This window comes from Podarcis muralis, chromosome 4 (assembly GCF_964188315.1).
Source record: "Podarcis muralis chromosome 4, rPodMur119.hap1.1, whole genome shotgun sequence".
Classification (NCBI taxonomy): domain Eukaryota; kingdom Metazoa; phylum Chordata; class Lepidosauria; order Squamata; family Lacertidae; genus Podarcis; species Podarcis muralis.
Window position 1 is genome coordinate 24,206,049 of NC_135658.1, and position 22,599 is coordinate 24,228,647.

General features: G+C 44.1%; 1 protein-coding gene across 3 annotated transcripts in view; it reads right to left on the reverse strand.

The window, feature by feature from the left end:
* The window catches only part of ARHGAP20 (Rho GTPase activating protein 20), an 81,078-nt gene extending 60,377 nt beyond the window's left edge, over window positions 1-20,701 (reverse strand). The window contains exon 1 of one of the 3 annotated variants that reach the window (XM_028726260.2): window positions 19,498-19,581. Coding sequence is in view for 2 of the 3 variants with exons in the window: in XM_028726257.2 (XP_028582090.2) it covers window positions 20,319-20,417 (99 nt within the window). In the remaining variant the exon portion in view is untranslated. Of the gene's footprint in view, window positions 1-19,049; window positions 19,334-19,497; window positions 19,582-20,318 lie in introns of those variants that run through there. The other 2 variants (XM_028726258.2, XM_028726257.2) reach the window with 2 other exon arrangements.
* Between the last annotated feature and the right edge of the window lie 1,898 nt (window positions 20,702-22,599).

The window sequence follows — 22,599 nt, forward strand, 5'->3', positions numbered from 1 at the left end:
AGAGTAATGTGCCCACTGTTAATAACCGTATCCTGTCTGGACTTTACAAGACTTTGCTGCTTGGAGGTCCCAGTCTGGCACCTGCTGCTAGCTATATTTATATATATATATTACATACACTCACTATAGGAAACCTGCTTTCCATAAGGTTCCACTATAACACAATTAATGCTTCATGGTAACATGCTCCACTCGCAGTTTGAGCAACAAAAATATCAGCACGAGCACACATTCTGGGATTAGTTAAAAATACACTACTAAACTATGTCCAACATGCAGGATTGATGAAATCCAGAGAAAAGAGAACTGTCTCCTGAGACACCAAATATAAAAAAAATAAAATACCACTCCCTTCCTTAGAGCTTAATCCCAAATAAGTAACTGCAAGATTGTAGCCTTATACAGACTGGTAGGTGTTAGGGCATCATTTAATCGGTTAAATAAAGGAATTTAAAATATTTTGGCAAAGTGTTTAATATAAGTACTTATAAACTGCAGATCGCAAGCATATGTTAAGAGGCATTCAGTCCAGTGCGTGAGAAGGGAGAAGGCCTCTACAACAAGATGGTGAGGTTTCTTGCACCAGTGTGCACATTTGGAATTTTGTGCAGGCACTAGTCACAAATGGTGGCTGTGAGGTGTGTGACCAACACAAAATGGCTGCCACATCTGAAGGAGGAGGAAAGGGCACAGGACCTTTTTGTAGGCAAGATGGGGGGCACCCTGGTGTCTGCAAGCCCCACAGTGAGGACCCCTGCTCTAAACTCATGCCTAACTGCAACATATGCATGCGTAATCTAATAACAAGTAACTTTTTTAAAATTTAGAGCTACATCTTTTTCTCATATATACTAACTCAAGATCAGGTTACTTGAGAAACTGGCTCTCCTAAAAGTTCCAAAGATATCAAAGTCTGCATCATACTAACTCAGAATAGGGCTTTCAGTGTGGCTGTTCCTATTCTGCAGTATAGCATTTCTGTTGAGAGATGACAAGTGTCCACTATTTGCCCTTTTTGGAACAACTGAAGACAGTTTTGTTCCAACAGGCTTTCCCAGCTAGATGAATGGGTCTCTAACATGGATGTTGATTTCGTTTTGTTTTTGCTTTCTAAAACTATCCCTTGTTTTTCATTTGTGTTAACTGCATCTCACAGTTTTATTGTTCATCACTTTGAAACGCTTGCGCAGAAGGCAATTAATAAATAACAATAATAAACTGCTGAAACAGATTAACACTTATATGATTAATCAGCTAAGTTTTCTTTAGCCAGATGACAACCCTAGTATATGGAGACTTGCAAACAAGTTACCAGTCCTCAAAATTTATTAGAGTCATAGAATTGGATGTGACCTCCAAAGGACAACTAGTTCAACTTCCTGCCGTACAGGAATTACTAGCCAGTTTGCATATACATTTCTTGACTTGAGGGGTGGGGAGAACCCAGATAATCCAACTAAATTTTCCCATTACTGTATCTGAGCCTGGGTTGAGGCCCATTAGTTCCTACTTGCATTTCAATCAATATATACACTTTAGCAATGATACTGGGCGCCTTCAGACTGTCATTATTTCCAGGTAGAATTCTATCCCACCCCAACAAATTCAGGTTGCACAACTAACGCTGATTTGGAGCTCTTGTGAAAAATGCCTGCTTCCCCAGAAGTTCATACTTTTTTATATATAGGGAAAGTCATAGGAAAATGCACTGGAGAGTGTGGGATAACACCACTTGCTTGGTTGACACAACGTTGTCTAATCTCCCCCACAATCAAATCAGGACAAATAGCCAACAACATATAAATCTGTCCACAAACAGATTAGACTAAACGCTCATTAAACTGGTCACCCAGAAGCAGCCATTGCCTCCATTGCTATTTCCTGAACTAAAGGAAATACAGTATTTGATTGTGTCAGCCAGTGGCCACAGAAGCACTTGATCCACTGAATAGACTAGGTTACCTGTGAACAGATCAAGATCACCTACCCCTGTACAGACCTGTAAGACCACTTAAGAGATCTGGGAAAATTTTTACTCATGGCACCATATCATACAAAATAGGTAGTGAAACAAAAAACGGGCTTTTTTTTGCTACTGCCCTGGACCCATAAGATTGGACCCTATCTTTACTGTGTTTCATCTGTTTTTATACTACTACTTTACTGATTTTTGTCTCTCTTTTTTATCATACTGTTTTGTTTACATGTACTTTTGTATTAGGGGATGCGGGTGGAGCTGTGGGTAAAAGCCTCAGCGCCTAGGGCTTGCCGATCGAAAGGTCGGCGGTTCGAATCCCTGCGGCGGGGTGCGCTCCCATTGCTCGGTCCCAGCGCCTGCCAACCTAGCAGTTCGAAAGCACCCCCGGGTGCAAGTAGATAAATAGGGACCGCTTACTGGCGGGAAGGTAACCGGCGTTTCCGTGTGCTGCGCTGGCTCGCCAGATGCAGCTTTGTCACGCTGGCCACGTGACCCGGAAGTGTCTCCGGACAGCGCTGGCCCTTGGCCTCTTGAGTGAGATGGGCGCACAACCCTAGAGTCTGTCAAGACTGGCCCGTACGGGCAGGGGTACCTTTACCTTTTACTTTCGTATTCTGATTAAGATTTTTAAACATTCAGCAATTTATAAATGCTTTTAAATAAAATATGATGATGATGATGATGATGATGATGATAATAAACAACTTTACTACTTTATCCTGTTTCATAAATCAACCCTACCCAAACTGAAGATTTGGTTACAGGGTTTGAGGGTTTTCTTATACACACACATTGTGACACAAGTACAAAAATAGAGGGGAGAAGGGTTAGAACTAATGAAGTAATGGGATAGGAGCTGAGCTGGGGAAAGGATTGCAATCACAGCCTTAAGCACCTCAAGCCTGGCTATCCTCCAGAAAGATGCTAACATTCTTCCATTTCTACTAGCTGTTAGTAGAAAGATTAGCTGATAGTTAGTTTGATATAAATTTAGCAGGAACACTCTCACCTGCAGGCAGGCAGGTATCTCACAGGACAAACTGATGCAGACAAAACACAGACACACACATGAAGCAGAGTTTGGACTATGGTATATCACTTTCTTCCTGGCTCCCATTGTCTCTCGATTATAAACTGGGGTACAACAAATTAAAGACTTTAGAAACAGATAACCCATTGAAAGCTAATATTAGCATACTGGGACTGTCAACACAAACTGTTTGGTGTTTGGAAAAAGCATATTTCTTAACACTTAATTCTGTCTGATACAAAGCTCCTTGGGCTCTAGCCTCTAGTCTTTTCACTGTCAAGGGAACAGCTTCACAAAGCACAGTTGCAAAGCTGCCTGACGCAATCTTACACAGATGCTGTGCCATGCAAGGGTCTGTGATATTGGAGTAATGGTTTGAATCAATTTGTTTTGCTTGAATCAAGATATATTCCACACCTTTACTAAGGCCCTGAACTATAGAACTGAGCTGGATGCCAATTAACTTTATTCTGTAAGCTCCTCGGAGTAAAAAGTGCTCTCTTTTTTTGCGCCCAAAAATTTCTGGAAAACAGTCATAATAAAAAGGAAAGGCTTCCTCCCAAGTCAAGCACTGCAAACTGAAAGAAAGCAAGCTAATGAAGAACAGTTGTGGAAGAAAGTTTTATTTTGTTTTCTGTCCGAAAGCTAGATTATTCATTTATTTTATTACCTTTATGTACCACCTTTCATTCAAAGATCACAGGGTGGTTCTCAACATAAAAAGACAAAATGCAAAATTCACAATAAAGCAAAAGCAAAACCAGTTACTTCCCCTACCCAAGAATAGGTGAAAAGTTAAAAATTAAGAGAGAGGGTGGTTAGTGGTCATACAAATGTTTCTGCATATATTAGAAGGCATCTGCTGAAGACTCTAGAGAACAATTGCCAATCAGAGGAGACAGTACTGGGCTAGAAGTCCTTTAGTCAAAGTATGAAACTGCTCCTTCTGTCCTAAGAAACAAAGTACAGGCCTGAAAAGAAAGTCCATAGTGTGGGCCCTAGAAAATAGGGTTCAAGCCCAAGTCTAGCACCTTGGTCAGAAGATCAGCTGTCAGCCTCATTCCACCTGCAAAATGGGAATATTGTGACTCATTCTACTCTAGGGGTTTTGGAGAATTCTGGAGGAAATTGAAGCACAAATTGCCAATATTCACTTATTCATCCCATGCCTGGAATGGAAATCAATCCAGCAAATACAATTGGTATTCACTGTTACAGTTGCTTTCTGTCCACAAACACTATGAAATTGATAACTTCCCCACCACCACCATATTCACACTGTTTCCTTTGTAATAAAATGAATGGGATGGAATAACATAATGACAATGTCAATTATGTAATTTTAGCGCTACAAACAGCAAGATGAATAATATTATTTTTACTGAAAGATAATAATAATAATAATAATAATAATAATAATAATAATAATAATAATAATAATAATAAATTTTATTTATATCCCGCCCTCCCCAGCCGAAGCCGGGCTCAGGGTGGCTAACAATAAAAAAGTACAACAGAACAGTACAACACAACACAACACAACACAACACAACACAACACTCTAAAATCATTCATTATAAAATTAATTCAAATCAAACCAATGGCAACCATTGGGCCAGAGCTCCGCGAAGATTGCCGAAGGAGGGAGTCAGGCTGTGCCCTAGCCAAAGGCCTGGTGGAACAACTCTGTCTTGCAGGCCCTGCGGAAACATGTAAAGTCCCGCAGGGCCCTAGTCTCTTGTGACAGTGTTCCACCAGATCGGAGCCACAGCCGAAAAAGCCCTGGCTCTGGTTGAGGCCAGCCTAACCTCTCTGTGGCCTGGGACCTTCAAGATGTTTTTATTTGAAGACCGTAAGTTTCTCTGTGGGGCATACCAGGAGAGGCGGTCCTGTAGGTACGAGGGTCCTAGGCCGTATAGGGCTTTAAAGGTTAAAACCAGCACCTTAAACCTGATCCTGTACTCCACCGGGAGCCAGTGCAGCTGGTATAGCACCGGGTGAATGTGATCTCGCAACGAAGACCCCGTAAGGAGTCTCGCTGCAGCATTCTGCACCCGTTGGAGTTTCTGGGTCAGTCTCAAGGGCAGCCCCACGTAGAGCGAGTTACAATAATCCAGTCGGGAGGTGACCGTCGTGTGGATCACAGTGGCTAGGTCAGGGCGAGAGAAGTAAGGAGCCAACTGCTTAGCTTGGCGGAGATGGAAAAATGCCGTCTTTGTTATACAGTGGTGCCCCGCAAGACGAATGCCTCGCAAGACGGAAAACCCGCTAGACGAAAGGGTTTTCCGTTTTGGAGGTGCTTCGCAAGACGAATTTCCCTATGGGCTTGCTTCGCAAGACGAAAATGTCTTGCGAGTCTTGCCATTTCCCCCCCCCCGCTTTTCCTCCCCTTTTTCTAAGCCGCTAAGCCGCTAATAGCCTTTTAGCAGCTCAGCCGCTAAGCCTTTAATAGCCGCTAAGCCGCTAATAGCGCTAATCCGCTTAGCCGCTAATGGGGTTGCTTCGCAAGACGAAAAAACCGCTAGACGAAGAGAATCGCGGAACGGATTCTTTTCGTCTTGCGAGGCACCACTGTAGCTGCAATCTGCGCCTCCATGGAAAGGGAGGTGTCGAAGATTACACCCAAACTCTTAATGGATGGTGCTGGCACTAATTGCGCCCCCGCAAGAGATGGGAGTTGCCCCCCCCAATCCCATATCGCCCCGTCCCAGCCACAGGACCTCTGTCTTCGAAGGATTTAGCTTCAACCGGCTCCCACAGCTTCCCGCAGCCACAGCTTCCAAACACCTGGTCAGTGTGTCTGGGGCCGAGTCAGGATGGCCATCCATCAACAGATAGAGTTGGGTGTCATCGGCATACTGATGGCAACCCAGCCCAAAACTCCGGACAGGCTGGGCAAGGGGGCGCATAAAGATGTTGAAAAGCATCGGGGAGAGTATCGCACCCTGAGGCACTCCACACACCAAGGAGTGGCGCGATGACAGCCGGTGAACTGCAGTGGAACAAAAACAGAGCTGCTTCTTACATCCCAAGTCAGCTCCCAGGGTTGTTGCAAGGTTGAGAAAAGAAAAGCTTGTACATTATATATCATCAATAGTGGAAGGGTGAAAAGGTTATGCAAGACTATGGCTATAATTTACATTTGCCAGCAGGAGATCACTTGCCATTTAATCAAACTTGGGTGGAAAGAACCATTTGCTTAAAAAACTCTGATGTTTTAAACAAGACACTTTGCCAGTAGGCTTTCAGCCCAGGACTATGACGTTGTAGTGTTGCAGCACAACTTTGACATGCTTCTTTATTCCAGCTTCTGTTTAACCAGAAGAGTGTGCATGCGCACACAAATGTACACAAACAAAGCAAGCAGATTAACACTTGGCAGAGTGTGCCCATCCTCCTAGACTTCAGGACTTTCCCAGCAGGATTTTTTTAAATGACATGGCTCAGACAGTCCTAAACTTGTTCCAAACTGCTACCAGGGATACGTCTCTTTGCAAGTGAGCCAGCGCAAAATGTGCCAAGTTCCAATGACGAAGAAACCCCACTCAGAGACCTCAAAACATGTAGGAAAGCTTGAAGCAAATTACTGGCTCTCAGATACTGTTTCTCAGCGTGAACTCCCTCTCAAGGGCAACGAGATGACGACAAAAGTGAATTTAAAAGTTCACCCAGAGTGAAACTCATTCAAAGTGTGAAGAAATACCAAAACATATAAATACAGCCAAGGAAGAAGTTGAAAGTCCTAAACATCTTTACCCTACAGCAGGCTACACTAGTATCCATTCACATCACATATCCACAATGTTCAATCCACATTACCCAGATGACCAACTTCTGTATTCCAGTTACTGGATTCACCAGGAATATATATATATTTTTCTGCACAACCTGACTCAATCACCAGTAGTTGGGTTTATTATGAATAAACCCAAGAAGAAGCTATACCATTAAAATGTAGGCTCTCAGTCATTCACAACCACATACCTACTGTACCAGACATACAGAGAGGATTGATGCTTGTCGATCAGTAAGAAGCAGCAGTGGAAAGGGAATCATTGAGTAAGAAAAGATCACTCTTCAGAGACTGGATTCTGAAGAGCAGAACCAATTATTTTTCCTCACGATTGCAGCGCTTCTCCCAGTCCAGCACTGCAACAAGTAGGAAAGCCCTCCACTTAGCTTGCAAAATAACCTGTTCTCTCTCTGGCATGGCACCACTGCTAATATGACTTAGTGCTAAGGAAACGGGAATAGAAGAGACATCAAAGTTTGGCAGAGGACTGGCAGGCCCCCGAAGACAACTTTACAGGCTGAATGCAGCCCATGACCTGTATATTCACCATTCCTGTCCAATATGAGACCTGCAGGTATAGGGCGGTATACAGTAATAATAATAAGATGATTTGAGACCAGAATACCTGAAGAATGGTCTTCTCAATATGAGCCTGCCCATTCATCATGACTTTCAGAGGTTATTATTTATTCAACTTATATCCCACTCTTCCTCCCGAAAGAGCCTGGGACAGCAGGTTCTCTTACATGTTCCACTAACATATGAGGATGTTTGGCATGAACTAGGCAGAGACTTCTCTGTGGCCGAACTTTGGAAATCCCAGGGAAGCCTGTCTCAGTGGTCTTTTGAGCAGTGTAAAGACCATCTGTTTGCTTGTTTTAAAGCAATTCATATAGAAAGGGCAGCAAAAGTGATGTTGTTGAGAGCCCAACTCCCATAAACCCCAGCCAGCAGGACCTTCATGAATTGTAATCAAGCAACATCTGAAGAGCCACAGCTTCCCCATCCCCTATTTTGATTCCTCCTTGATAAATTTGCAGCTGAAGCTGCTGGGCCTATTAATTCTTTTACTTGCTGGTTGCCTGCACTTTTATTTTATTTTATTATTTATTAAAATTATATACAGTCCTATTAGACCTGTTGATCTCAGGGCAGTTCACAACATTAAATTATAATATAAAAAACACAAAAATAAGAACAAAAACAAATGAATAATCCCCTCTCCTGCAAAATATTGAAAAGGATGTCAATCAGCCAAATGCTTGGAAGATGAGGAAAGTTTTTGTCCAGCACCTAAAGGTGTATGACGAAGGCGCCAGCCAAACTTCCCTGGGGAGAGCATTTCAGAAATGGGGAGCCAATGAAGAAAAGGAATGGGTCATCTCGTGGAGGAGGCACACAAAGGAGGGTCTTGGTGGATGATATCAAAGTCTGGGTAACTGCATATGGAGAGAGGTGGTCCTAAGGCTAAGCCATTTATCCACTCTGCAGTGATTCTTCTCTATATTTGATATTTTTATGTGTTTTATTACTGTTCTACGCTCTAGTTGTATCTTAATAGAAAAATGGTATATAAATATTTTAAAGAAAGAGGAAAAACAAACTTTGGTCTTTACTAGAATGTTCCTTATTCAGGCCACTCCTAAAAAAAATATCATCTCTGGACACAGAGAATAAAATATGCGCACAGAAATGGGTTTGTGGTCAGGGGAGAAGCATCTTTTGCAATAGCTAAAGAGAGGTTAAGGTTCAATTGGGTTGTTTCTAATGTAATCAGCTATCCTGGGCAATTTGAGAATGTATTCTCTGCTTTTGATATTGCAGTTTTTATTGGCATATTAGTGTTGATTTAAACATGGTATGTTGTGCTAACCGACACATAGCTGCTGTTGGATGAACTTACATTGGCCTATGGCTGGGATAATAAAAATTGCCCAAGATTTCAATGCAGCTTCCAAAGAAATTGTGTTTAGTGTCGCAACCTAAGACTACTCAAATTTTCACCTAGGTAATCATGAAAGTTATAATGTTTGTAGCATGGAAGTACAATGGCACACTATTAATTTTTAGATAAGTATCCTATCTTTAATCTAATTACAACATGTACAATCCTACACATAGCAACACTGAAGTCACATGCAACTGTGCAGGACCAAGCCAAAAACAGAATATATTAAGGTATCATCCAATTATAGCCCACCCTAGGAATCAGTATACAGTAATAATAAAAATCTTCACTAGTGTGTGCTTCAAAACAAAGCAGGGGAAATGTTTTCAATTTCTAAGAGCCCTGTATAGAGTTTATGTAAGAATTCATTGCCATATGCAAAATTTAAAGTTTTTCTAGCACTATTTAGAAATACCACATGAAGGTGCTCATTGGGGGAAAATGTGGATCTGAAAGAAGTTCTCAGACACAGTCAACACTGTTTTAAATAAAATTCACTTTTTCTCCTGTTCATTTGTCAACATTCCTTTCATTTCGTTCTTATCTTTCCACATTTGGTAAACAATGAAATAGGAACACTAAAAATCAAATTTGGACATCTTAGTTCAGGCAAACCTGAAGCCAGTCACACCGATACATGTCTTTATGTGAGATAGGAGACAAATAAATCTGCCACAATACGTACACGGTTCCAAAAAACGAACATCAATACCTCTTGCACTAGCTCCAGTTCTTAACATTTTGGCCTTGCTGTCTCGAGAAATTCCTGAGCTGCAAACCAAAAGACAAGTTAACACCGACTGCCTTGTTCGAAGCGACTCAGGTCTTGTGGTTAGTTCTGCAAAGAGGCCTAAGGCAGAACCGCCTTTTTAATTTTTCCAGGGTTCTATGTGGAAACTTTGACACTGATGTACAACCAATGTTACATTTGTACATGCAGCCTTTTCCCGTGCGTTTATGGGATATAACGAAGAACATTCCCTCCATTATGAACTTACCTCACTTTACATGGTTCCTGTCACGAAATGCTAATTTCGTTTGAATATGACCATATTTAAACAGGGTTTCAATATATGTTCTTCCTGTCTTGACATTTTGTCAAGATAGCATCAGTTCCACTGAACCAGGGATCCCACAGTGAGTGACTTTGTTTCGCTGCCATTTCCTTCTTCGAAATGTCCTCCAGGAAGAGAACAGGCCTCCAGGAAGAGAACAAAGGACCACAGAAACAGATACAGAGTCCAGCATCCCTCTGAGTCTGGCACTTCAGTCTAAAAACTGAACTGGTTTTCTACTCCAGTTTCCATCACAGAGATTGTTATGTACTGAAGTTCTCACCCTGGGCCAGCAGGGGGATACTGTAGATAGTTTTCACTCAGGTCCACATATGCAAATAAGGGATTGAAAGTGACGTTCAGTGATTGGATAGTTACAGAAAATGGTTACTGTTGCGTTCTAGTGGAGCTCTATATAAGCAGACTGGCTGAACCCTTCAGTTCAGTTCTGTTCTGGCCTGTGAATAAACAAGAGCTGTTTGAAGAATCGCTGTGTCGTCTGATATGTTCACCCACAACTTAACAGAGATGTCAAAGGCTAGAGCAACCCTCCTTCGTAGGAGGCCAAAAAGTGAACCCTGGCCGCTGTCAGCTTTCCCATTTTAACTGTGTGCTGGAATTCCACTGTCCTCTCAGCAATAATTACCATATGAACGCTTTTTGGCAGCCGCAGTCTGAAAGTCTAAGGGTGACAAGGGTGTCGATATAAAATCATGCAGAATGAGACAAGCTAACCCAGTACCTGAAGTGAACCTGATCGTACCCTGCTGACCCTTACAAACTCATTTTTTTAAGTTTCTGGAAGCATTTCAAGATCCCTGCAACTCTGTTTGAGGCATGTTTACATGGACGTTCAATGTTTCAGTGTTTGGTGTGATGAGCTCCAAAATGTGCAGCCTTAAAGGAATCCTGTATTTTTATTTATTTGAAAGCACCTATAAATAGCATTAAGGGACGCGGGTGGCGCTGTGGGTAAAACCTCAGTGCCTAGGACTTGCCGATCGTATGGTTGGCGGTTCGAATCCCCGCGGCGGGGTGAGCTCCCGTCGTTCGGTCCCAGCTCCTGCCCACCTAGCAGTTCAAAAGCACTCTTAAGTGCAAGTAGATGAATAGGGACCACTTTATAGCGGGAAGGTAAACGGCGATTCCGTGTGCTGCGCTGGTGCTGGCTTGCCAGCTGCAGCTTCGTCACGCTGGCCACGTGACCTGGAAGTGTCTTCGGATGGCGCCGGCTCACAGCCTCTAGAGCGAGATGAGCACGCAACCCCAGAGTCGGACACGACTGGCCCGTACGGGCAGGGGTACCTTTTGTTGTTGTTGTTTAGTCGTTTAGTCGTGGCCGACTCTTCGTGACCCCATGGACCAGAGCACGCCAGGCACCTCTGTCCTCCACTACCTCCCGCAGTTTGGTCAAACTCATGCTGGTAACCTCGAAAACACTATCCAACCATCTCGTCCTCTGTCGCCCCCTTCTCCTTGTGCCCGCCAGCTTTCCCAGCATCTGTGTCTTCTCCAGGGAGTCTTCTCTTCTCATGAGGTGGCCAAAGTACTGGAGCCTCAGCTTCACGATCTGTCCTTCCAGTGAGCACTCAGGGCTGATTTCCTTAAGAATGGATGTGTTTGATCTTCTTGCAGTCCATAGGACTCTCAAGAGTCTTCTCCAGCACCATAATTCAAAAGCATCAATTCTTTGGCGATCAGCCTTCTTTATGGTACAGCTCTCACTTCCATACATCACTACTGGGAAAACCATGGCTTTAACTATACGGACCTTTGTTGGCAAGGTGACATCTCTACTTCTCAAGATGCTGTCTAGGCCTGTCATTGCCCTTCTCCCAAGAGGGGTACCTTTACCTTTACCTTTATAAATAGCGTAAAGTTTCAAAAAATGGTATATATAACACAAAAACACAGCTTAAAACCAGTAAGAATAAAAGAATAAAAACACATAGTTCTGTCAACAGAGCATGAAGCTCTTAATCTTAATCTCAGGGTTGTGGGTTCAAGATTGTGCAAAAGATTCCTGCATCGCACAGGGTTGGACTAGATGACCCTTGGGGTCCCTTCCAACTCTATGATTATATAAAAAGCATAGGAAAGCAAATAAAGCAGAAATGCAGAGGACTCAAACACACAAAACAGGATCCAATCTTATTGCCCAGAAGAAGTCAGGGCAGAAAGAGCTAAGCCATCTGAAGCAATACTATTTCAAAAAGCATCCTACCTCTCCTCGACTCACATACACACGGTTACAGAGGAAGCAGGGAGGAATCCCCTGGCCTTTGCCAACCTGGTGCCCTCCAACTATTTTGAACTACAATTCCCATCAGTCCCAGCCAGCTAGCCGCACGTCACCCTGAGCTATGCTCCAGCAGAAAGCAAATGTGAGATACAGGGAAACAACTACAGTACAGTATTATGAACACCTCTGATAACAAACAATGGAGAATACAAAGGACCGACACATGGCTGTCACAGTATGAAATGTACTCACTTGATTACAACGCCTGAGCTGTCCTGGCAGCAACCGGCTTTTATAACAAACTGTCCTTAGGTTCGTGAATGAATTCACATAGAAAAATGATCTATGAACAAGAACAGCTTGTCACATGGGGAGCAGCAGTCACTAACAGGTACATAAACCTTTGTTTTCCTGCGCCAAACAGATATGAGGAAGAATTTCGAAATATGCAGCTTTTCTTGAGATTACGCTTTAGAAAGCTTCCTCTATTGAATTTCTGCCTGCTACTAAATATGTATAAACACTTCTAGAATGCTGAAAAGCCTACACTTGTATAATAGTTATGCAAGTCAGAATTATCACAAGTTACCTTTTAGGAAAGTTGTTATCCTAAAAGGAAATGTGTATAATAGTTCTCAGAAATGTGCCTATTACATACTACAGGGGCCTTAAGTCACTGCAAATTTCTAACCCCTGCTAGTCAGTATGTTGTGCATCTGTTTGAAGCGCTCGAGTCTTATTCTCAAAGCATTCGCTTCCCTAAACCAATTTAAATTATTTGCATGAAATAACCAACCTTAAACCCTCTCTCTGATGCATGAGACATGATGTGATAATTAATATAAATATCTTCCTCTCTATTCAGCTTGATGACTCACAAGCTCCTTTCCAGATCACAGAAATTCTCTCTTTCAAATTCTCTGAGGCAACTACCCAAGTCCCAGCACTGAGGGAAAATGTTGGCTACCTAAAAAGTTCACATTTCTACCATCGGCATCAAGTACCTGTATTTTTGCAGCACTGTTTATACGAAGGGAAGTTAGCCCACTTGGGGGAAGACACAGATCTTCCAGCATACAATGTCATTTGTCTTCTCTTGGTTTCAAAAGATGTGATTAGAGAAGACCTGTAGCAGACTTCACAATGATAATTCTTAATAGGCCAAGTTTTGATAGAAGCTTGACACAAACCATAGTTTCTCACCCCATTCCTGCAAAATCTACCCCACCCATTTATCTTGTCTATTCCATTTTAGGGATAACCTATTAAACACTGATGCATTTCACTGCATATTTTCACACACACACCCCAGATCTGTATGCATTCTGCTTTCATTTTGTGAGAGACAGAATACACCCAGGAGGTTGGTTAGTCAGATATTACAATTGAACGTTTCCCCATATATAAATAGATATGAACCCTGCAATTATACTCTGAGGCCCTTTTTCATCTGCCTCCTCCACGAGAGGGTGTGGCAACATGAGAACGGGCCTCTTCTGTGGTGGCTCCCTGTTTGTGGTATGCTCTCCCTAGGTAGACTCACCTGGCACCTTTGTTACATATTTCTGGGCGCTAGGCAAAGACATTCCTCTTCTCCCAGGCTTTTGGCTAATTAAACAATCTATGGCCTTTTAAACTGTGTGTGGGGGGGTGTTATGTTGTTGTTGTTGTTGTTGTTGTTGTTACTGTTACTATGTTATGTATTATTGTGTTTTTATATTGTAAGCCGCCCTGTGATCCTTGGATGTAGGGTAGGATAGAAATTTAATATATAATAAACAGTACAGTGTATCACCAGCATAGTATACAGCAAAATCCCCAATCTGACCCAGCTAACTCCACAGCTGGAAAAAAATATTTTCAATTCCAAAAAGCCAGCATTATTATTCTTTTATCACCCATCATCAGGTGATTAGGAGCTTACTGTACTGTATACTGTTCCTGTGCTCCAGAAGAGCATTTTTAGAGGCTCAGGCAACCAGTTTTCCCCAGCTTTGCTAACACCAAACCAACAGCTTTATCTTACACAGAGTCACAATGCCTGAACAGGCTGCTTTTCAAAGGCATTAGGGGCATACCTGTGTTATGACTGCAAGTCATCCTCTTTAAATATGAGGTGTCTATGCAATTTAAGGTGACAGAGAACACCACATGGCGATGACTTATAATCTCACCATGGGACAGATGTGGGCCACCAGGTATCTGTAACAATTTGGCCACATGGTAAAGCTAGTTATACTTACTACCCACAGAGGGAAATGAGTTCATTGTGTGGACAATCACTACACATTTTCTGTGTGGTGCGTTTTTAAGTAGCTATCAGAACTCAGCTCTACGATATCTGAAATTACGCAAGATCATGTTCACAAGCTGATATTTACACTGATTCACCTGCCACCAATTTCTAAAAACCAGCAACTCCTTAGACTCACTACAAAACGTTATAGTGTGCTCAATTCTGTTCATACGGGATTGAGGCTTCCCACTTACACATTTGCAAATCGAGGGTTGTATCTAAATATGTTCTACTCAGGAGCAGACCTGCTAAATTTAAGTGAGTCCTTTTCATTGGGTCTGCTCTGAGAAGGGAGAACATTGGATACAACACCAAGGTCAGAAGATTTCATTCCCACAAGTATCCCATTTGTCTCAAAGTTGTGGCAAGAAGCATGCATGCCAATGTTGAACTGAAACTTTTTACAGGAGGATGAGATCAAAGAAGGAAACTTAAATGTTTGTGGCACATCAGACGCATGAAAATAAGAACCCACTCCTTCCCTGTATAAAAGCTTCCCAACTGGATGTCTACAGGCAACCATAGTGAGAATACATACCTGAGCAAATGTTTCCTTGCTACAGTATTTTGATACTGCAAAATAGTGCGGTCTCATTTTATAGTTACTTGTATTCATATACTTATGCTCTCATTAATAGTCTGACAAGGATAATCCAAATACTCACTGGAATCTAGCCTGGCCCCACACAGAAATAAAAATCTATATAGGAGGCATTGGCAGTACTACAATAAAACATTTTCAGCTATGCTCCATACAGTATGTTAACAAATAATCTTGTGGCACCTTAAAACTAGTAAATATATTACTGTGTGAGCTTTTGTGGCTTACGGTTCACTTTATCAGATGCACTGGATTAACTGGACTCCAATTTACAAAAGCTTATGCCAGAATAAATTTGATAGTCACTAAGGTGCCTCAAGAATGTGTGTTGCCTTTAGTTTGCCAAACCTTTACTAGGCATTATTAGTATAGGCCATCATAAAACATCCATATGTAAATTTTTAAAATGTGTGCAAATAAACAGCCATGTAAAATATATAATGATGAGGATTTTCATTGGGATTTCTGTGTTGCTTTTATAAGAAAGGACTAACACAGTTACTCCTCTGATCTAAAGCTAAGGCATGGTTTCTTATTGCCACCAGAACTACGGTCGAACAGGATTTCAGATGCTCAAAGTCCGTGACTTTGAAGGGCCAATGCAATGGGCAAAAGTGAAATGTTTACCAGGACAGGAGTCTCGCATTGTGCTTGAGGGCTGTGGTCCAGGAGAAAACTACATATATGAAGTCCCCATTTCTCTCCCTCTTTCCCCAACATGATCAGGACGGGAAATATTTATGAAGTGTACTGTGATAACCCAGGCAGGCATTAAAATCCCAATAAGCAATCTGGGAGCCTGCTGCAGCAATTCTCCAAGGAGAATGCGCTTGCGGGGATTTAATGACATTTTAATGCAAACCCTGCAAATAGGAGATTTCCTTCCCAGCTTGGTTCCTTTTAGTCTTCGCACTATTTATTCTGGAATAGTATCTGGCAGGGCCCGTTTTTTAAAAAACAAAAATGGGGGGGGGGGGGAGGGAGAGAATGTATGCTGAAACATATTCTGAGCCCCCAACATATCTGACTCATAAATCACACTCTTTCTTCTGCCAGGTTTCACACACAAAGGCAAGCCCACACACCAAAGCATGTTCTGAAGTGCAGGAAAATTTTGTAGCATAGTGCAGTTTCTACACTGGAATTCTCTAGGTGTTTATAGCACAAGAGATGATCCAAACGACTTAAGTGTGGTGCCTTTGGTTGATAACACTCTGCTTATTCTAATTTCCCTGTATTTCATTGAACATACCCAAACAATATATCTAACCTCTTAAAAATCTTGCTACTCCATTAACAAAATAGGATGCTGCCTTGCACTCAGTCAAACCATTGGTCCATCTCACTCTCACTGATTGGCAGCAGCTTTCCAAGGTGGCTGGGAAACTCAGCCAGATGGGCGGGGTATAACTAAATAATAATAATAATAATAATAATAATAATAATTATTATTATTATTATTATTATTATTATTATTATTATTATCAGACACACATCTGCCCAGCCATACCTGGAGATGCTAGGGATTGAACCTAAGATACTCTGCTGGCAAAGCTGATGCTATGGCCCTAATTCCTGTCTTCATCTACTGTATTCTGTTTCTTTCATGCTGCTGCCCAAACCTGGACACTTCACCTTACTGTATGGCTGGGCCAGAGCTAAGTGATCCCTCCAAAAAGGTGAGACTTGCTGGTCCTTATGGTGGAACACATAATTGAACCTGGGTCTCTCACGCCCAGTCCTGAAATGCTATCTGCTACACCACACTGATAACCCAATGCTAAACTCCAGAGTTTAAGCTGAGCTCTTGTTTGATGAGCAATGGAAGATCACAGATCCTGTGATCCGAAACAATAAAAAGGGAGCTAATTGCTATACGTTGTTAAAGGTTACCTGTATCATGATCAGGATTCCACTGGAAAACCAGTAGGCTACGCAATAAAGGAAATGCTTACCACCATCTGCCATAAACATATATGCAAAAGTGTTTCAGGGCACAGTACAGATTTTACAAATGGTCTTTTTTAGCCATCAATTTATGTACAAGTTCTCTAGAAATAGTGTAATTAGCTGTAGTATTGAGCGGAGTCAACACAGCAAGTGCAGCATTTACTTTCAACCAGGGCTCATCCCAAAACATGTTTTGAATGTTAAGAGTTAGAACAGGTGGAAGAATATGAAAAAGCAATACTCAGGGGGTGTGATTTCTAAGATTTCAGCCTTTTTTGTATATTACTAGTCAACCTACATACCAGACTTCACATACATGCTCCCCTGCCACAGATCCCATCAGCCTCAGGGCACCACATTGCATTATTTATACTCTTAACAACACATTCGTTTGCTGCATGTGGATTCTGGCACTGCAAAAACAGTGCCACCTATGCACAAAAGCGAGGTAGCAGCAGGCTTTGGAGGAAACCCAAGATCTGCAGAAGAACAAAAATATTTGGGGAGGGAGAAGAATCCAAAAGAGCCCAATGAGGACTGAGCATGCTCAGTGGCCAAGCTGCCGCGGAGGAGGGGCAGTGCACAGAAAACCAAGCTGGAGGGGTAATAGACAAGAATATCCTTGAAGGTGACGGGGCGGCCTGGCCAGCACCCGGAAAAGCAGCACTCCACACTGCAAAATTTTGTTGCAGCAGGTCCAGTTTGCAAAACCTAAAAGGGGCCTCTATGTTCAGGATGCCTCAGAATACCAGTTGCTGCTGGAGGACAAATATTGGAGAGGGTTGCTGCTTTCATGCCTGCTTGCAGACTTCCCAGAACAGGATACTGAACAAGATGCACCCTTGGTGCGGTTCTTCTTAAGTTCTTAGGTCAGCAGAAGTTCATGTCCTTTATTACTATCCTAGGGCAGTTTTGAAGAGTTTGTTTAAGGAAAAACAAGCAGATATGGAATCTTATGCAGTATAACAAAAACCAGGTATAAAAATCAAGTCGTACGCCAATGTAAAACGCTGTACTATCCAAAGTCAATTCAGAAACAGCAGGGAATGTCTAAAACTCCCCTTATTTGGTGATGGGAAGAGGAACTACCCAACTCTTCTCCTCCTCTCCATCATCTGCTGGCCTGCTCCAGGAAATACCCTAAGATTTCATGCAGAGAAAGGGGCCATTATTTGAAAGGCAAGATTTCCTCTGCAGAGGAAACTGCGTGACAGCTGCACATACAGTTATAGTTGCACGCTTCTGTCTCACAGACATGCCGAGAACCTGGAAGTGGCTGCAGGTACACAGAACACAAAGGTTAATTTGATGCAGCCATCTATTTGCAGCCTTGCTGCAGCGTATATTACAGAGATTCCATTTAATTCCCATCTTTCCTCCAATGAGTTCCAGGTGACATTCACGGTTCCCTGTTAACCTCACAACAACCCTGTGAGGTTGGTTAAGATGAGGAGAAACAGTGGCTGGCCCAGGGTCATTCAATGAGCTTCATAGCCCCATAGAGATTTGAGCACTGGTCTCCCAGGTCTTGATTCAAACAAGACATTAACCACAACACCATGCAAAAGCAAGAACAACTGCACCTCCCGTTCACTTCTCCAAAAAGTTCAAAAATCTCATCAACCACAAAAATGACATTAGGCCCGACACAATCTCTCAGCCTGAGTTCCGCGCTCATACCTTGCAGTCGTTACTATAGGGACAACAATACTGGCCTGCTTTACAAGGTTGTTGCACAAATTATGAGAATGCACAATATTTTATGCTTATTTTTTCAATGGGGGTTTATTTCCCCATACATTTCAGATAAGCTTGCACTGGGCAAGAGCACCACTCTATTTAAAATATGTAATTTTAGATAGAAATACAACTGCAGGCGCAAGCCAAACCAGGAATGCCAACCCTCCTCCACTTTTTGTCCCATTCTCATTTAGAGGCATCAAATGTAGTTGGCACCACAAGGACAGGACTTTAGCACGCAATCCAGGTGCCCATTCAGCAAAATGAGTAGGTGGGCCCTAGATCACCCCACAACTTGAAGCAGGTGAATTAATATACATTCCTATGGGGGGTGGGAGCGCTAGTGAATCAATACACGTTACTGGTGGGAGAGAAGGTATACGACTAAGACCATTAAGTCCAGGATCTAAGACTACCTGGAACAATACATGCCAAGGGAGATCCACAGATCCAGCCAGCATCTATGTAGAAAATGCCACCCCGACGAGATCGCCTGTCGCGACGATGCCACCTTCAAAGCAGACCGATCACGAAGTCCCCGGGTCGCCGAGCCTCACGTCCATGAGCAGCCGGCGCAGAAAGAGCTACTGCGGGCTCCGAGAGCGCCTTGCAGCAGCGGCTACTCAAAAACAGAACCGCGTCTGTCCATCCATCAAGTGCAAAACACACCAATCCAGGCATGCAAACCTGGGGCAGGGAAGGTGAAGCACGCATGCGGCGCGGAGGGAGGGAGGGAGGGGAAGAGGACCGAGGCGATCGCGCGCCTCCCGAGGGATCCCTGGTGGCGCTTTTAAGGAACGCGATGTGCCAAGAACAGCAGCTCGGTGGTTTCTCTCGATCACGACGCTCCGTTGGAGATCTTACCAAGGGCGGGGGAGGGAAAGATCGATCGATCCCCCGCGCCAGCTATGCAGCACACTTCCCGCAAGACGCGCAGCCCCCTTCCCCACCACCCCCCGAACGCAAGCGACCTCCATCTACTGCGCTTTCCCCAAACGTGCGCGTTGCGCGCACAGGACCGTCTTTCTACAGCATTTAAGGACCGGGAACCTTCGCAGGTTGCAGCGATGCTTTTTGCAGCGCCGCCACCACCCTGACCTTCCCCGCCCACCAGCAGCACGCTTCAGGACAAATGCATCGACACTGGAAATGGTGGAGAGGGGATATCGGGGAGGTGGGTACACCGCCCCCCCCATTATTTCCCGAAATTGATGGGCAGGGAGAGAAAATGACATAGGGGGGAAAGCGGGGGGGGGGGTGTCATGCAAAAAAAGAAAAAAGTGAACGAGGGGCTTGCACGGACTCGAGCTCTCCCTACCAGTTAAGAGGCTGCAGTTGCCACTGAGGTCTTTTTACTTGAACTCTGCAGGACCTGTTTCCCCACGAGCGTGCTTTTAAGTTGGGCACGCGGAGAGGCTGCAGCGCCAGCCCGGCTTCCTTGGGGAGCAAAGCTCCATTGGAAACCGAAAGGGCTTGCTCCCCTAGTTGCGCGGACAGGACCAGCCTGCAAGTTTCAGGAAGGGGCAGGTTAAGCTATTATTATTAGCAACGGGGAGCCTTCGCTGCAAAACCCAAGGGCGAACGAGGCGGCCGGTCCGTCTCTTGTCTGCACAGGAGAAGATGGTTTTCGTCCCCGTCCCCCGATCCAGGCAGGGTTGCAAAGGGGCGGCGGCGGGTTCACTCACCTTGCTGGCGTCGGAGGCTATGGAGAGCCGGGACCCTCCGGTCAGGGAGGAAGAGCGCCCCTGCCCGATGTGATCCTGTTGGGGAGACATCGCTTTCATCAAGCACCCCTTTCCCCCCCGCCGCCGCCGTTCAAACAGCCCGAAATACGCCCGGGGTCATCACAGGCTGGTCCTGGGCAAGAGAAGGCGGCTGCGGAAGCCACGGCAACCCCTCCTGCGACCATGAATGAAGCAGCAGCAGCAAAAGGCTTCCGAGCCAACGCCAACGCCGCCGCTACTGCAGCATCTCCACGAGCCCAGCAGCTTCGCAGCGCCGAACAGCTCGCGCGCCAATGCATAGAAACAACCCGAGTGCTGCAGGCAGCGGCGCAGCTGGCCACGCCCCCCAGGGCGAAGCCCAGGGAAGCTCCGCCGCGAGGCTCCGCCCCACAGCAACGTTAGTCACGCCCCCGCGGTCGCCTCTCGAACCCCGCCTGCTGCAATTACAAGCCCCGCCCCTCGCCACGCCCGCCGAGCGGGACCACACACACAAGTGGTTGGGTCTGCGGTGGAAGTAAAGCGGCTTGATTAATTTTGCTCGTTTGTTAGTCTTCCATTATTGTTGCTAATTTTTGCTTGTTGAATTTCTTCATTAAGAGGCTCGCTGGAACGCTGGTGGTTATTTTATTTCTTTTGTCATTTTCATTATTATGGGTTGTAATTATTGGAGAAACGTCTTGCAACTGCAAGCCGAGGGAGCTGCTATAAGGAAAAGAATCGTAAGGGGGGGGCGGTGTACCTTTATTTAGGGCAGCCAAAATGCCATGAAATAGTGAACAAGCATTTGGGTTGGCTCAATAAAGGCGTTAGTCTAATGTGGACTTTTCTGTGTGCCTAATAAATAATATTAAGGTTGGCCAACTGAAGGTGTTGCCCTGATGTGAACTTTGGAATTTTGCAATGATCGTAAACAGAACGACCTTCCATGCTTCCTGACGGCAACTGACCTCCCTTATTCTCTCCCACTCCCAGTGAGGCAAATAATAAAAAATCAGGAGTAAACAGAATGAATATAAACTTAGTGTAGAATGCAGCTTACAGCCCATTTTCAAAAGTCAAGAACAGTGTTCCTGCAGTGTGCCTAGAGACAGAATCCTTAATCTTAGGAGGGCTCCACCTGCTTGAAATTTCGCCCTTCCTTAGCTGGTATATCTGCACTGGCTGCCCTTGTAAAATTTACTAGCTAGGGAGGACTCCATTTCAAGGGAGAGGCTTTCAAGCCAGGATGCTGATGCTCCTGCAAATGCAAACTCTGGTCTACACCTTAAAGAGGAGCAGGAGAGCATTCCAGGACAGGTGGGGGAACCTTTGGCTCTCCAGAACTACAACACCCATCAGCTCCAGCAATCATGCTCATGGCTATGGAGGATGGACGTTGTAGTTCAGCAACCTCTGGAAAGCCAAAGCTTTCCCACACCTGTTCTTGCTTAAGGAGAAGCTTCCTAATACAGTAGAATGAGCTCTTTGACATTGGAACAGCCTTCCTGAGCTTTTCTTCGCCAGACTGCCATCGGTCAGGAATGCTACAGCTCCATCCTGCATTGGGCAGGGGATTGGGCTGGGTGACCTCCTAGGAAAGGATTGGTAAAACCCCAGCCCCTTATGTAAATATGAGCAAAGAGCTAAGACCACATGTCTTGACTTTCTGAATAAAGGATCTCCACCACCCCCTCCCAGTGTCATCTTTCAACTTCTCTGTCTCAGGGAGCTGCAAGCCTTCCTTGCAAGTCAGATCCTGTATCCATATTGTTCATGCGTAGGAACAGCTCTGTCCTAATTTTCCCCTTTAAGGCTGGGCTTAGCAGCAACTTGTCTCTTTACGGCCCATTTGCTTTAACTTGACTATTTACCACTCTATATTTTCAGAGGAAATGGCTGGGCAAACAAAGAGAACCTTAAACACCAGCCCTTTCCATGTAGGCACTCTTGAGATTACTCGTTCTGTTCTAGGTGGCATAAGATTTCCAGCCCTTTAGAAATTTTGTGACACAATTCCAGTGTCTTCTTCCACTTTTATTGCAGCAAAGGGAGAAATTGTGTCTGCCAAACTGTCTTGACACCTCAGCCCAGCCACAAAGGGATAACTTAAGGCAGGGCTGTTCCCAAAGGAACACAGTCCATTTGGAATATGTGTAGCTTGCATATTGCCCCTACTATATAACTTGAAGCTCAACATCAAAAAAACGAAGATCATGGCCACTGGTCCCATCACCTCCTGGTAAATAGAAGGGGAAGAAATGGA